This window comes from Lepeophtheirus salmonis, chromosome 1 (assembly GCF_016086655.4).
Source record: "Lepeophtheirus salmonis chromosome 1, UVic_Lsal_1.4, whole genome shotgun sequence".
NCBI lineage: Eukaryota > Metazoa > Arthropoda > Copepoda > Siphonostomatoida > Caligidae > Lepeophtheirus > Lepeophtheirus salmonis.
Window position 1 is genome coordinate 51,204,200 of NC_052131.2, and position 17,201 is coordinate 51,221,400.

General features: G+C 32.8%; 2 protein-coding genes, 1 long non-coding RNA gene and 1 other non-coding gene across 4 annotated transcripts; 2 read left to right on the top strand and 2 right to left on the bottom strand.

Annotated features, from left to right (window-relative positions):
• Positions 1 to 442: 442 nt before the first annotated feature.
• LOC121132119 (U1 spliceosomal RNA) lies at positions 443 to 607 on the bottom strand. Its single transcript, XR_005869229.1, has one exon. It is a non-coding gene; the product is annotated as a U1 spliceosomal RNA (small nuclear RNA).
• Positions 608 to 4,991: 4,384 nt separating this feature from the next.
• Positions 4,992 to 5,912, top strand: LOC121131999 (uncharacterized). Its single transcript, XM_040727430.2, has 2 exons — positions 4,992 to 5,443; positions 5,601 to 5,912. The coding sequence occupies exons 1-2, from the start codon at positions 5,261 to 5,263 to the stop codon at positions 5,667 to 5,669; spliced, it is 252 nt and encodes an 83-aa protein (XP_040583364.1). The 5' UTR covers positions 4,992 to 5,260; the 3' UTR covers positions 5,670 to 5,912.
• Positions 5,913 to 6,582: 670 nt separating this feature from the next.
• LOC121131135 (uncharacterized) lies at positions 6,583 to 7,207 on the top strand. Its single transcript, XR_005868970.2, has 2 exons — positions 6,583 to 6,733; positions 6,795 to 7,207. It is a non-coding gene; the product is annotated as an uncharacterized lncRNA (long non-coding RNA).
• A 3,373-nt stretch (positions 7,208 to 10,580) lies between these two features.
• LOC121132000 (importin-11) lies at positions 10,581 to 16,103 on the bottom strand. The gene is made up of 7 exons (XM_040727431.2): positions 15,285 to 16,103; positions 14,966 to 15,211; positions 12,690 to 13,681; positions 12,401 to 12,633; positions 12,177 to 12,341; positions 11,517 to 12,108; positions 10,581 to 11,459 (listed from the first exon to the last, which is right to left on the bottom strand). Exons 1-7 carry the CDS (start codon positions 15,527 to 15,529, stop codon positions 11,014 to 11,016), a joined length of 2,919 nt encoding a protein of 972 aa, XP_040583365.1. The 5' UTR covers positions 15,530 to 16,103; the 3' UTR covers positions 10,581 to 11,013.
• Positions 16,104 to 17,201: the final 1,098 nt, after the last annotated feature.

Below are 17,201 nucleotides of genomic sequence, written 5' to 3' on the forward strand. Positions count from 1 at the left end.
TTTCCTCCTTCGAATACTCCATTAGAGCCAAATTCACAACTTCTTCCACAACATGAGAGCTTCCATCTACTTTCGTTACCCTTCAAAGTGCTAATTAATCGAATAACTCGAAAAAGTGGAGATCCTTCTTCTCTTCATCCAGGCAAACTTATACAGGATAACCATGCTTGACCTCCAAAAAAGTTTCTGTGTTTTATTAATACCCCCGCCCCCCAAAAAAAACAAATCTGCACCTCTATTTTAGCCTGACAAAATGCATATGAGGATAGGCTGAAACTAGGTTCTAAATTGAGTTAAATTTTAAAAGATAAACACTATTAGCTATATTAGTAGGATATTAAATATCCCTCATATATATATATGCAGACTGTATACATGGCATCCATATTTAAATGTTTATTATTAAAAATGATAATGAATCATATATGATATCTAATTTTTTAGGGGATTAGCGCGCACGCAGATCCCCACTAACAGAAATTATGCTATCCAGTTATCCACATTTGGGATAATGGAGGAGGTCAAGCCTACCGATGTGCAATGGAAGGCCCTCACCCCTAAGGAACCGCCTTATTGATCACGGTTAACCTTCTAGCCAGGTAAGTATGCTTATTCCACAGCATTTTCCTTAATATATACCTATAGAAACAACACTTCTCCTTCGGATATTGTGATAAAGTAATGTCCACCTAATAAGGCCTTACAATGACAATTACTGGAAATGAATGGATCAAAGTGAGAAGGTATGATACTTTGAACACTTGTATTGCAAAATATATCCACATTTGTTTGCATAGAATCCTTAATTGCAAAAAAAACATGCTCCACGCTGTAATAAAGGAACAGTAGCGCCATCGTACGGGATGAAAGTTCATGAATTTGTTAGACAATTCTTTGTCTATACTATAGCACTATGAAGCTAGATATTATATTCAAACGAAGGGGGGAGATGGAAGGGAAAGGAAAAAGATAAATAGTATGTAGTGAGAAGAAAAAATATAGACAACACAAAGAGAAAACAACGCTACAAGCTTCTAAAATTCCTTTTTATACTCAATGTATTTAGTAATAACGACAATATTGATGGCGTCTAGCTATGAGAGGGGAAAAAACAACAACTTACCTTTTATTTTAACAAAATGGAGTCACAAAATGAAAACTAATAGGGGATCTTAGTCACTCAGAGAATATGAACATACATCCGTGATTTCCTATCACAGATTCCCGTAAAAGTCATTGTCATACCATTTCAAAAGACGAAAACATCATATAAATAGTACATATGTGGCCCGTTAACACAAAAACAAGCTAGAATGACTACATCAGAATGAAATCCGGATAACACTTGATGTCTTCGAAATATTATCCTCAATTTCTTTTCACAAATAATTATAAATAACCCTTTAAATGCCGTCAAATTGCACCTCTATTTGCAAAAAATCAACGTCAAAATTACCAAATTATACGTTGGTTTAACTTAATGCGCCATATCGGGGCCAAATACAGTCTCACGAATCGAATATTGGTACTAAACTATAGTTCACATTCTAGAGTATATCATCTCATCCCAGAAAAGGCAATAAATAGGCTATAATTGACTCATATCTATAAAGTATTGGGCTGATATGATATTAAAAAAACTCAATTCCTTGATTGATTGATGTTCAAGATTGTTTTTATGTTAACTCACCACACATACATTTAATGTTGCCACATCTTAATGTAGTCCACACCCTACAGATGCTTATACTTGACTGCATAACTATTTTGCAGTTGTGAGATGAGATTGACATGAATCATTAGTAAATAATATCAACTGGATTGTTTGAAGGGATCACAGTAACTTGATTTGGGATTAAGATATCTATAAATCCAATGCGTTCTCTTGTCAATATTAAATATATTATTGTCGTTACTCATTGATTTACTTGATTCGTATCTGTAATCTATCCCTTGTTTATTCATTTTTATTCTTAAATATGCGTTGAGGCGTCTAAAAATGTCATTTTCTTCAAACGTTACACAGTTATACTATATAAATCCCATATTAACATGTTTTTCTACGTTAATTTCGCTTTTTTTATCCAAAAAACCCATACATGATTAGAAATTCCAATGTCATATTTCTTATTGTTCAATAATTATAAATTATAAATATCACCCAAATCTAAGGTTTTGGAGGGATTTGTACCCATATAAGAGCTATTCTTGATACTTGACTAACACCAATTGAACCCCATAACGAAGCTGTTAACAATCTTACAACTTAATGTATCTTCTTTGATTCGAGAAAAGGAACGAAATATGCAGATTTATAATTATGGGGATTTGGATATTACATCTCTCATTGAATGTTAAATAAAACAATTAGCTTTAATTATTGTTCAAATATAAGGTTTTTGAACAATTTGTGTCCATTCAAAAGCTATTGGAACCTAATTGAACGAACAGAACAATGCTGTGTACGAGTAGGAGTCAAGTCTTTGAGCTGCTCAAGTTGAGGCCTTGTGATTCGATTTCTGAGAACTCGGGAGATGAGTATGGGAAGTTCAACAGTTGAGGATATATCTTATCAAGTCATTTTTTACGAGTAGAAGAGTCAAATCTTTGAGTTGCTCAAGTCTAATTTATCTTTGACAAATCGGAGGTTGAGTTTGTTGATAAATTAAACTTATGTCATATGTGTGACTCGAGATCCAAGCTCTGCTGATTCAGTCAGCAACAATATATTAAAATTCAATCGTAAGTATGAAAAGATAAAATGGCGCTTAAAATATATTCATAATTATTTCAAAATAAAGGATATTTGTGGTGGACTTTAAGCATCGAGTTCGAATCTTTGAGCTTACTAATAAAGTCGAGCATGAAGTAGCAGTTTAATGAAACAGTAGAACAACTCGAGTCCTCCATCTTTAGTCCATAATTGATCACAAATTATATGGAAAACAGAGAAGAAGTTTTCCTTAGGCGTGAAAATGATTGAATTATCCAACTGAATATTGCTTATCATTTTCAGAGAAATTCAAATCTATTATGAGATTAACTTCATGTAAAATGATATCATTATGGAGTCGTCTTTGTTTGTTGTATGGAGATATTTCTTTCATAGTTATAGACGCAAATGATTACCTAATCGTAGACTTATCGACTCTCAAATGATTGCTTCATTATTATAAAATACCCACAAATAATAAGTTTGAGAAACTCAATAACATAGTGAGATATCGAGAATTCAAACAGAATCAACGTGAATGAATACTTTATTTCATTCCAAATAAGAAAATTGAAAAACTCATTTAAATAACTAACTATTGATAGTTCGAAATTTGAATGGAAATAAATATTGAAGATTGAAATACGAAGTTTGAGAGATTTAAAAACATTGATAAATATTGAGAATTCGAAATGCAGCTATAACAAATAATAGTAGATTTGAGTCCGAATAGATCCGAAGTTTTGAAAGACTTAAAAACATGAATAATTATTGATAATTTGATATTCGAATGGAATAAACGACAGATAATAAATGATTTGATTCCAAAGACACAGTTTGAGAGACTTAAAAACATCAGTACGTATTGATAATTCAAATTAAAAGACCGGCAACGAATAATTGTTTGGATTTTAAATAATTACGAGGGTTTAGGGACTCAAAAACAGAGACAGTTGTTGAGCATTCGAATTGAATAAACGGTAACGAGTAACTGATTTGATTCCAAATACCTACAAAGTTTGAGAAACTTAAGAACGTAGATCATTAGAATTGAATAACTGATTTCATACCAAATATATACAAGAAAAACACAAAAAATCGATCATGGTTGATAATTTAACAACAATGAATAACAAATTTGATCTGAAAGACAAAGTTTGATGTACTTAAAAAGGTAAATAATTATTAAGAATTCGAATTGAACAAGCAGCTTAATAATTCTTTAGTTTCTAAAAAGAATCGTATGAACATTTGAACCCCAATAATTCGATACATCTTTCTATGAAGAATATCAGTGAAGGATTCAATCATATTTACTATAAGTGAATGGATCGTAGACGAATCTATTTGTTATGATGATAGAGCTTGAAATATGTCTTGTTTACGAAGATGTTATCCTTTTTTTGAGCATTTATATCTTCATACAAATAAGATTTCATGTTTATTAAACTATATTGTGAATTGATACTTGATTAAAAGCCCTAATTAGAGTTTTAAGTGAAGAAATACTTTAGAAGCATTAAGTATCTAAAATATTTTTTTTGAATTTAGGTCAACCCTATAGCATTATATACGAAAAAGCGCTATTGTTTTCTTTATAGGTAAAAATATGTGTTTAAGCTTGAATTTTTTTAATGTTTAACGGACGTAAAGTCATGCTTTAGACTCGCATAGCATGCATGAACATACATAATTGGACAATATGTTTGGTGATGAGACTAACAAGGACATTTCCTTTGAATATCGGTGCATAACATCCAATAATGTACTTTATTTGATAATTTTTGAATTGAGAACAGGATAATTATAATTCTATCCTTAAAGATAATGAATTAAAAAAAAAAAAAGCTTGAAGGTTTGTTGTAGAAAATGAAGTTATGATTTGGTAAAATAGTCATTTGTTTTATAAAAATACATAAAATATAGACAAAAGGGGCTCTAAGAATGCCATGAGATTTGGCGTCTCTTTCCCGAAGGGTTATGAATTTATTATTTAACATAAAAATTAACATATATTATAGAGCATTTCTTCATTTTGATATATATAGAAGCATTTTTTAATTTTGGCGCTCTTTTTTGTAGTATAATAAATAGTATTCATAGTAGTGTAGAGTAATAATAAAAAATAAAATAAAACATGAAGAATACCCCTGGTGAGTGCTCAATGTTACCAAATGTGTATAGAAGCGAGTGAGAGAAAGGAGGGAGAAGCGTTCTTGTGTGGCAACATGAAAAGCTGCAGCTCCTCTATAAAGGTGGAGGGAAAGAAAGAAAGAGAGGAGAAAAGAGGGAGAAATAGAGAGAGAGAATTGTATTCTCTACTACCATTGGTTGTTTTGATGTACATAGCCAACCGGTAAAATAAGACTGCTATACACTACATAGAATAATAAAAAGAATTACACGAAAAGAGTGAAAAAGAAGAAAAAAAGCGAAACTGTGAATCGAAATAGTTATTAGTTCTTAAAGTCTCCTCTCGTGGAAGTGATCAGATCTCTTCTTTACTCTCTACAATAGTACAAATAGTATTTTTTACTCTCGCTCAACATGCCTAAAGGATCCGGTTTAACCAAGACGATGAAGCTCTCCAACGAGCTCGCCGACGTTGTCGGCAAGAAGGAAGCTTCCAGAGCCGAGTGCATCAAGCTTCTCTGGGCTTACCTCAAGAAGCACAATCTCCAGGACCCCGAGAACAAACAATACTTTACTCCAGACAAGAAGATGGCCAAGGTATTACTTGTTCAAAACTATTGACACTTTGCTGCCATCCTTTGCCGAGTTTTGCATTTCATTTCTTTTTTCCAATTTTTTCTCTCTCTTTTCCTGAATTATTTATTTTATTAATACTAATTAACTAATGCACGTGTCTTTTTTTCTTTTGTTTTAGATCTTCGGAGAAGACAGAATCCGAGCTTTCGGTATGGCCAAGTTCCTCAAGGAGCACCTTTCTGATTAAATATAGAAAACTACCAAAGATTTCAATGCGCGAAATTGAAGACAAAAATTTAACAAAAAAATAAAAAAATTAAGGCCAATTTTTACACTCTCGTTTTATATATTAATAAAATACCTACTTTTGTCGTCGTCCCACCCCGTAAACAACTTACAAACAACAATTTTGTCTCTATTTTATTATATATATTGTAATGATCTACGTAAATCTATATCTACAATAAATATATATTATTTATTATCTGAATCCGATTGCCTCTCTAGTATTATTATTGTGACTCGAATCATCCCTCTCGTACTCCGCTCCTCGATGTCTTTGTCAACATTTCTATTTGTGGGGGCAATTCCTCTTTTCTATTATATACAAAATGGCCGCTTCTTTTTCATATTAAAGAAGAATGAAGTGTATGTACTACATAGCTAGCTATTATAGAAGAGGAAGAAAGAGGGAAAAAACTAAAATGGCGCCCAAAAATTAGAGATGACTTGATACTCATCCAAATTTTACGTACAACTTGGGCATTTGAGCCGCCAACGACTCCTGCATTAAGATATTATTCTTCTAATTCATAACTACAAGTACGGAAAGGAGCTGCTACAACTAGTAATCCATGGGAGAAGGAAGAAGTTTATTTAATATTACGGACTGCACATTGCCGCCAATTTCCCTTTTGAAAACATAACTCTTAATAATGCGTCTCTGTTTGACTAAATAATATTCTATTATATTATTTAAATGATGATGTTAAAAGGAGGAGCTTCTACATGGCTCCATAAAATGGCTTCTTCCTACATTATTTATTTATATTATACAAATGTGTAGAAAGACGAACAAATTTCCACCATTTTCTCTACTACTTTTGAGCATTTTACCCAAAAACATACTATAATAAGTAATGGGGGGAGGAGGACTCCTCTTCTCTCACTTAGCAGGAATTGAAGGGGCTCTTTTTCAGCTAGCATCAGCCCTATTTTATAGATATTATATTTATACAGAAAAAGGTATTGTTTCATTCCTTCAGTACTATCAAGAAGAACCTTATTATTACTCAAGGCGTCTTTTAAAAGGTGAATATACTACGTATTATGAGTGTTTATACTTAATAATAAAACGTACACTCACTTTTAGGTCACCTTAAGGAAAAAGAAACTGAGTTTTTATAATAATAATAATATGTATGTACTAAGAGATTACTTTTTCTAGTACTATTACAATGAGAAGAGAGAAAGAAAAGGGTGACCAACTTCACAGCAAACCCATTCCGGCTCATACTATTTGTTGAGTAAATCTACAGTAATCATTCAAATGTACTAAACAGTATATGCATAATTGAAGTTGAATGAACTGGGCCAAATCCTGAAAATGACGCTAAATAGCCAAAATAGTATGTAAAAATCTGCACAAATATCGCGGCTTTCACATTATTATTAATATAAATAATAATTAAGTCATTATATCATATTCATACTATAATATGGTACCCCTCTTAAAGACGAGCGACTCCATTTTAATTTATTAAAATAAATACGATTTCGTTTTAACCAATTACATATTTATTTTATTAGTGAAATATGATTTTATTACTAAGGAAGGAATTGTTCCCTTACAAAACCAAAAGGAAACCACGAAGAATTCCTACATTAAAGAGGGAAAAATACACTTTGGCATCTGCTTTTTCACAAATATATATTTCTACAGAGCTTCTACAATGTATGTATTGGATCTCAACTTCTCTCCTAATTCATTTTGCCGCCCATTCTTCTTGAAGAATAGGGAAACGTGACGCACAGGTTTCTTTCTTTCTAATGCTATCCTATGTTGACTATTACTAGTTACATCAACCATACTATATATTTATATATAGAGAATATGTTATGTACCAACTGCGTTCATTCACCAAGAACTAAGATACTCTTTCTTATTGTAAAAACTATACAAAGAGTCCTTATTCGTATAAATATTAAACATTTGTATTCTTCAACGAAATATTATCTAACATTTCTATTCATACAATATACTGATTAATCCTTTGGAGGCCCCGCTAAATGCCCTTAAAATCCCCTCACCACAACTAAATAATTTTTAAGGTAATGATAAGTTGTATTGAAAAGGGCACATTGGAGGCAAATCTAGCCTCATGGATTCAATAACGGCTCCAAACAAGAGGTAAAAACCCTGCATATCTCAATATATACCGGAAATTTGATTATTCAAGCTGAGTTTGACCGAATGTTGAACAAATTACATCATAATATATAAAATGATTTTACTGAGTGGTCCATTAAAATCTAAACACTTTGAATTTTATACTTCAACAAGATATAATTTATCTATTAACAATACAATTTCAACAAAATGAATACTATCAATAGATGTGTGTCTGAGCTCTCTTAATCATTAATGCAGACGTCCTTAGCGGCAATGGTGATTTTCAGGCGACGGCGGAATGCCGGGCACCAGCTGCGAATCTAGTACTCTGTCATGGCATCCCAGTGCTGGGATTCTCTCATTGCTGGTGTCAAAAGTGGCCTCTCCACCCCCACAAGGCTCTTTCCACCCACTTTTTTGATAGCAATTAGCCTGGACTTTTTCTTGAACTCCTCTGGATCCAGTTTGGCCATTTTGACAGAGCCCTTCTTCCTCTCCAACGTTTAGGATTTACTGACGCCGTAGACAGTGGTCCTTGTGACACTCAACTGCTTGGAATGCGCGGATGGAAATTCATCAATCATGTTTCCCGACTTGTACGTAAACTAGAAAGCTTAGGTCTGTTTTGTTTTGTAACTAATTGTTTATGCTTTAATATATCGAAGTATGAATTAATTTGAATCACTCAACCTTAATTAATTATTGAATTAGTAAGTGTTCAGATTTCAATGGACCACCCGGTATTCATAAATTTGATTTCTTCAATTAGTAACAATTATCTACCATTTCTATTTATAAATTATACTGACCCATCCTTAAGAATCCCCGCTAATTGCCTTAAAAGTTCCTTCGCTACAATTAAGTTAGGAAAAATAATGATAGGTTCTATTTGTAAGACCATATTGGAGGCAAATAGACCCTATTTGCCTCCATCATATCATAGTTCATTTGAAAGTTCAAAATTAAAACTAACAACTCATGCCGGGAATTTGTTTATAAAGACTGGTATGGATCGAAATACTATATATATATATTAAATATTGAGCAAATTATCTATCATAGGATGACAATTCATAAATGAATCAGGATTATATTAGAGTTCTTCTACTAATTACGACTAATAATAACTATTTCCAATAATAAATTATGCTAATTAAGCCTTTTTATAGTCCACAAATTGCACTTAAAGTTACAATATTAGACAATTCTTTATTATTTGAAAGGTCATATTGACAGCAAATAAGAGTATCATAAATCAAATATATGCACTAAACAATAAAAAATAACCCTGGGCATCTGAACTTAATATCGGTAATGCGTCTATAAAGGCTAATATGGACCGAAAACCGTCTTATTTGTAAGGCTGTTTAGAGTGTTTATATAAATTTAAAAAAAATAAGTTGGGAATTTCTCTGGCTTTTGGCGTTTAACGCGCCACAAATATAACTATATATATATATATATATGGCAACCCATTTGTTGTTTGAAATGCTGCCTCACCCACCCAGAGGGTGATAACCAATTGAAACAAGGTTTAAAGATGGTAGAATTCTGTATACTACATAGACAAGGGAATATATATAAATATAGAACTTGGGAGGAGAGAGGAAAAAATCGATAGTAGTCTCTTCTTCAGTACTATGCTATGCTATACATTATAATGTGAATACTGTATACATTACACATATATATAAGAGAGAAAGACGGGTTTAATATATAATAAGAGAATATAGAGCAAATGTTCGGGTTATTCATGATTCCGTGAATATACCGGGCATATTTAGTGCAGTAAATACGAGTCTCAATTTACAAATAACTAACATGTTATTCTTTTCGAACCTAGAGTAGTTAATTATCGTGTTAAAGAGTACGGAACGGATCTTATCCGAACAAAACGGGATATTGCTGCTGTATACTAATATAGTAATGTAAAGCTCTCTGTTCTTTTACATGATTGGTGGCCCGTCAACATAAAAACAAGTCAGAATGATTTTTTTCAAAATGAATGTGTCTAGTTTTGTATTCTTATAGGAATTATCCTCAATTTCTATCAATGATTTGTTCATAATAACCCTTTGAGTGTGCCGCAAATTGCACTTACAATTCCAAAAATTCATCGTCAAAATAAAAGAATGTGAAATTGATAAGACTTAATGCATTCGAAAGGGGCTATATCGGAACCAATATATGTCCCTTAAATAAAACAAAGTCTTTAAACTATAGCTAAATTTCTTGGGTACCTTAAATCATCTCACAAATTTGAATACTAAGTCTATAAGTGACTCAGATATGACTATGAAATATTAGACACTGTGTATACTAAGTAAAAAAATTGATTGATTTTTTCTCCTTTTCTTGATCTTTGCTCAAGAATGTTTTTATGTTGACGCACTATATACAAATAATACCTTGTGTACAAGTAGATATTTCTACGTTTCCCAACGTCTTATTCAATTAGAACATCAGTCCTTTCGGTTAATTATCAACTAAATATTGATAATTATATCCTGGTATTTTGATATATTAAAATAACAAATTGTTTAAATATTTTGAGAGTAATGGAACTGTGAAATTTTGGATAATGATCAATAGGCCCACAGAGTGCTTATCGGTGAGTAACTTCCATTAAAAAGTCACAAATCACACCATTCATACATCGACAAATAAAGACTATTTCATCACTAGCCAATGTTTCATCTCATTTATAAGTCGCAGCATTTTCATTGCCACTAACTAAGTTATCAGGTGTTGTTATAATATACAATGAATCAACATTGAATCTATATTAAATGATAATTAATTCATTATGATATTTTTAGCATAAACACATAATAATAATAATAATAATTATTATTATTTGACATTTGTAAAGTATTATTTAGAAATGAATGAATTTTAAATTTGTATGTGTGATGTAAACGCATATTTTTTTGAAATTAATTAAAAAATGACTATGGCAACAAAAGGCAAAAATTCAGCCCAAGTTATGTTAGTAAATCGGTGTTTCTTCAACATTTCTTTTTTTTTTTTAACCAGTATTGTTTTTCTTTCTTTCTTGAAAATATATATATATATATATATATTATATAGATACACTAAACTAAATTTAATAATAAAAGATTGTTATAGGAACATAACGATGATAAGTCTTTCAAGAGATTGTGAAGAAGGCTTTGTATGAACGCCTGTATGTAGCGATTTAGATAGTAACAAATTCCTTCATGTTAGCTTTGGTCTCAACATCAATGTTTTCAATCATCTCGGAATATCTTGACTGACCAATTTGTTGATAAAGTCCAGCAAGTTGTGTTTGAAAATACTCTCTTAAATCAACAGAATGTACAGAATCACAGGATGCAAGTCGACGTTTTCGTGCTTCATGCTCAGTCTCATACTCAGCATTATCGCCGTCATCTGTCTGACAAGGATTAGACATTACAAGCGTGTCCACGAATCCACCATTATTATCCGGCTTCGTAACATCATTAAGAGCTGATGTGACATTTAGGAATATCATGTATATTCTATCAAGTACAACCGGAGATCCGCTTGTAAGAAGAGAGCAGAGAGCTAGGGCTAATAGCTTCTTTTCTTCCGAGGCCCACATAAGATCCATTTTCTCTAGCCAATGATCAAGAATCTGACCTGAAATATATATAAAGTATATCTAGATGGGTGTGATAATGATATTGTGCAACTTACCTGTAACTTTTTCATGAGGTTGATTCAGCTCTCGAGCAAGCTCGATGGAGAAATCTCCAAATTCCTTGGGATAGCACAAAATTAATCTAGACAGAATACTCAGCTCACAAGACATCAGCATTGAGTAGGAGTGCGAGGCATTATGTATAGCCTTCAATGAGCTAACAATGAGACTTTTAAAATAGTAAATAGATGATGAGGACGGGGGACATGTCTTGATGACAAGCTCAACAAGGCGGTATATAATTAAAACACCTTCGTCTTGCAAATCCATTATCTGGTCTGTAAGAATCGAATTGATTTCTTTGCCAAAGCTATGAAGAAATTTTGTTGGGGAAAGAAGAACGTAAGAGCTCAGAATGTAGAGTATTGTCCTTAAGTTCTCACTCCCCAATTGCAGTAAGGGAGGAATATTCAAAGCAAGGGAGGAAAGAGTGCTGGAAAGCTCTTTAGAGTTATTTAGAACTGTGAGCCAGAGTTCTAAACCATCCTCAAGTAAATATACGTGACTATTCTCCTTCAAGTCCGTAGAGAGTTGTATGATTGGACCAATGAATGTCGGAAGAAGAACCTCACAAATAGTGCCAAGGCCCTAGGAAAAAGAAGGAAAAATGAATTTAGTTAAGTAATTTAGCTCTTCGAAATAAATGAAAGTTTTACTTGAACAATATGAACTAATGCTGAAAGAATAGAACACCGTAACATATCATGTGCGGATGAATCTTCCCAAAGAGAAGGAAGATATCGAAGTAGTTCATAACAGTAGGGTCTTATCGTTACTCCAATCCTTTCAATGACGTATGCTAATACGTTAAGTACACACAACTAGAAAAGTTTTATAAATAAAGATTAATATTAATTAATTAACATAATTTTGAACATACTTTAGTATCACATTCCTGTACTTCCTTTAAAAGTCTAAAGAGCTCTTCAAATACCACACCACAAAAGGGTTCGAATTCATCAACGGAAAAATCAAAATCGTCCATTATAACCTTAAGTGATTTGCAAGTAGTGAGACGCACAACCATATCTTCTTCAGGTCGTAATAAAGGTAATAAAATTCGATACACTTTAGGCCTCATTTCAGGAGATAAACGAACCCCTGACCATCTTCCTATATTTGTGAAAAGATTAAGAATTCATGTAAATGCAAGGGAAATGAAAGTTTACCAATTAGCCAGGCGGTTCGTCGACGAATAATACGATAATTGGGATCTCCTATGGTTAACTCTCTCTCAAGACAATTTTGTAACCAATTATCAAAGTCAATTTCTTCATACAAGTCAAATGGAGAGAGTCCAATTGCATTGTATACTGCATCTTTGTATAAGATCCCTTGTAAATCTGAGGGAAGTGTAGGACTGAGAGAAACTTCCTTGGCGAGTCCAGTAAGAAGTGGTGCTAAAATATCGCAATATTGGTTGAAAAAAGTAAGAAAAAGGGCCTCACAGCAAGGGCGATAACTGTATTTCCAAGAATCACCACCATCTTCGCAAGCATATTCCTCAGGATCCCTGTCCCACAAATTAAGATCCTCAGCACTCAATGGTAAAAACTTGGATATGAGTCTTTTATAAATCTCTGTAACAGATGCTACGTCAAAGAACTTTTGAATGATCTGAGAAGCAACTTCGCCCTCCGTCTCTGGAAGACGATAATACGTGCAGAGTAAAACTTGTTTTATGAAATTAAGACAAAAAATGACAAATCTTGGGAAGACATAGGGTGCGCCTTGATCCGTGAAAATCAAGGAGCACACAAACTCCAAGCTTTGTTTGAGAACGGGTATAAAGGAGAAGGGATGACATTCTTGGACATCCTTCATAATTTTCATATATAAAATAGCGTATTTTTCTAAAAGATCACATGATCCTCGAGAATTCCGAATTTCAAGGGTGAGTTTGGCAGAAGTATGTATGGAGGATAAAAATTTCATGGCTAAGTTATTATTTTTTAAATCCTTTATGCCATAGACGAGACATTTACGGATAACTTTGATGGAAAGAATAGACTTTTCAAGAGAGGAGAGAACTGCGTTTTCATCACAGGGAGAGTTGGATGCCTGTTGAACAAAGTTTGAGTGATGTACTTCCCAGAGTCTAAGGGCAAAAGGTAGAATTTTTTCAACGGTATCATAGAAGGTTTGTACGTCTATGGGCAATCTAGATTAAAAAAAAGATATATAAAGAAACTATGATAAGTAGGAACACAATGGAGAAAGAGAATTTTGAGAGACATTTTATTATACAAAATCATGGGTTGTTGATTAAGTTTATATTTCTGAGCCCTTTCTTCCCACCCCTAAGTAAAATCCTCCGGATTGTATGCCTCCGGTTTTTATATATCAATATGGGGGTCATTTTAACATAATTCCATGAAAATTGGGAACAAATCAGTACTTCAATATTACTTATCATATCCCCCGAGTAATAAGTGAAAAAAGAATGTTATTTTATTCAATAAATTATTGGAAAAAGTGTTTTGAACAAGATAACCCCTGAGGTCACGTGTTCTTCAATTGATCTACAAATATGTATAATATTAATGATATTTTACTTGAGGCTATGAGTCCTAATGCACTCTTAATGTTGATCTGGGTACAATTTGTAATGAAATTCAATTGAAAAACCCCCAATTAATTATTATTAACTTTGATTTTAATTTTCTACACTTAATTCACGTTGAAATATTAGTAGTTATACCCTAAAAACTTATTCTTTTAAAAGGGTATGAGGCCAAAGCTATGTCAGTAAAAAGTTGTATGGTCATTTTCGTGGTTTACTGATTAAATAACAAAAATAAATGTGGGTTTCATCCCGGGGATGAAAATGCTATTGCAGTATTCTCAGAAAAAATGTTTTGAACAATATAGGACAATGTATCTAAAAATCGATATAAGATAAATTATATTTTAATTAATACTATCATTTTTATCAGTACTCTGAATACTGATCTGGATCCAATGGGTCATGGAACCCACTTATTTAAAAAATGTACAAAACAAGATGGGTCAATATTATGATTCCTAATACAGATCTAGAACAAGTTTTTCATGAAATTCTATTGACTTCTTTGTTATTTTCATTCATTTAGTTCTTACTCGTAGAAATATCATAGCTACACCTTAAAAAATTATTTAAAAAGGGGTCTAAAGGCCAAATCCATGTCGGTAAAAGGTTTCTATATTCATTTCCGTATTTTATGGATTAAATAACGCTAATAAATATGTTATCAGAAAAAGTGTTTTGAAAAAGATAGGTCAATACATCTAAAAAAAACTATATATTAGTTGCATTTATTTGATGCTAATGTTGATCCGTGTCCAATTAGTCATGGAATCCCATTGTCAAAGCTAAACCCGCACACTTATTTCAAAAATAATGTACGTATACATTTTGGGCTCCATGCATTAAATGAAGTAATGATGCGAAGAGTATTGAATATACCTCTTTGTGGACAGACTTTTGATGGTGTGGTATAAAACAAGAAGTGCTCGATGCTGTACTAGAGGTTCTTGGGACTGTACCCGATCCGATAGAGCGGGTAGGAGTTCAGGCCATTCTTTAGGAACATCGATACGCGCTATTTTACCGATGAGCACGGCAATTTGTAGAGCAATAGGTGAGATGGGCTCATGGAAGAGCTCCAAAAAGCCCTTGCGAAGACTTTGTTTCTCCTCATCCGAGATTCGTCTAATCCGAGAATGAATAAATGAGTTATTATGAATATTAATACAAATAATGAATGAACGGAAGAGGAACTTACAGTGATGAGACGCGCCTCCAATAGCGGTCCACTCCATTTTTCAAATAGAGCACGGCTTGCCACCGAAGAGGCACTGGAGATCCATTTGTATCCTTGATGACCTCCAATAACACCACATGGAATCCAGGGATCTCTTCGAAGCATCTCAGAGTGTCTTCCGCACTCTTCAGAAGCTCGGGGTCGTTCTGAGTGGAAGCGTTTTGTAAGGCCGCATAGGTTTGCCGGCTCAATTCATTAAAATCCATCCTTGGATATTATTTGTTTTTCTCTCTTCTTACGAAAATGTGAAATTACCTCACTTTGGATCAACTCTCTTCCACACAGCTACAAACACTTTATACCCAATCAAAACCCTTCTCCTTCCTCCATTCCAACCACACTATTTCAATCCCACATTATTCAAGGTTCAGCTGTTGAAGAGCTATCAAAGTTAGAGATGCAGCGGGCTCTCTCTCTCGCTTTTTAGTCGCATAGCTTTCATAGCATAGTATCGTTCTTAAACGGGCAAACTTTTACGTAACAACCCTCTTAGAAGTCGGCGCATATCATGCTTGTGTAACTAATTGTATTATTAAAGAGTTAGTCAGCAACGATTTTCAGTTCTCGTCATTGCTAAAAGTTTAATAGCAATATGAATGACGTAATCGGGATCCGACATACAGGAATATAACGATGGTGAATAATTGAACCATCTAAATATAGCCTTAATAAATAAGGAAGCACTGAGAAAAGTCACTTGTAATTACTAGAATTGTGTTTTTTTATGTAGTACATTTACTCAAACAAATGCGTCCAATGACGTCACTTATAAGAGAATGTAGAGTTACATAATAAATATCCCATGTTTGCCCTACGATTTTTTTTGTTGCCTAACCTTGTTTTAATAACATTGATCATGCTCCTCTCTCGATTACAGCGGTTCTCAAGCTTTATTCTGAGTACACTTACAATACTCGTTGGCTTTCTGTATACAGAGTAGGACTAAAATGTGTTTGTCAATATAAATGCAAGCTAAAATTATATTTCTTAAAATTGAATCAGGATTATATTTGTATTCTCCACAAATATTCGTCAATTTCTTGGCGTGTGTTTCACTTAAAGTAACCAAATTTGATAGATTATGTTAGAAATGGCCATATCGGGCCCAATATAAGTCTCTTAAATCAAATATATGTTTTAAATATAGGTAAACCCCTTGGTTATATCAAATCATCCCAGTAATTTGAATACGCTTATGGAATATTGGGCAGTATGTATTTAATAAGTTGTAAAAAATAAATTGAGATTGTTTTTATGTTGACAGACAACATATTTAAATAATAACTCATAATATAACAAAAGCAGAATGAGGTTTATTTATTCCTGCTGTGTTCGTGATAAACATAATCTTCATGAGGCCTTGCAATTTCTTCAATATTCGCCCTAATGTTAGAGAGAACATTTCCTCATACATTATTTAAGTGTGAGTCAGAGCCCAGTTCAAAACTTAGAATTATTGCTCGTTTTCATATACTCGACAGTATAGAGGAATGACACGCAGTGCACAAGTGCGCTTAGTCGCACAGTTTGCGAACCACTACTCTATTAAGTAAATACACACATGAAAAGTTGATTTTATTAATTCACTCATGTACAAAATAGCCTCTAGTTGGTCTTTATATAAAAGCTACATTCTTCGCGGCTTCTTGATAACTGCAATATGATTCATGTTTAATACTAATAAAGTATTTTTACATGCTCGAATTCTTTGTATAATTATACGGAATTCAATTTAAATAACATCGACTTATGTATCAATGCTATTGGTGTAATTCAAGGGGGATATATACGTTTAACTACATAGTTGTAAAAAATGTATAATATAATTGAGCCAATGAGGGATAATAATAATACAAAGTACATTTGTTCACAAATAAA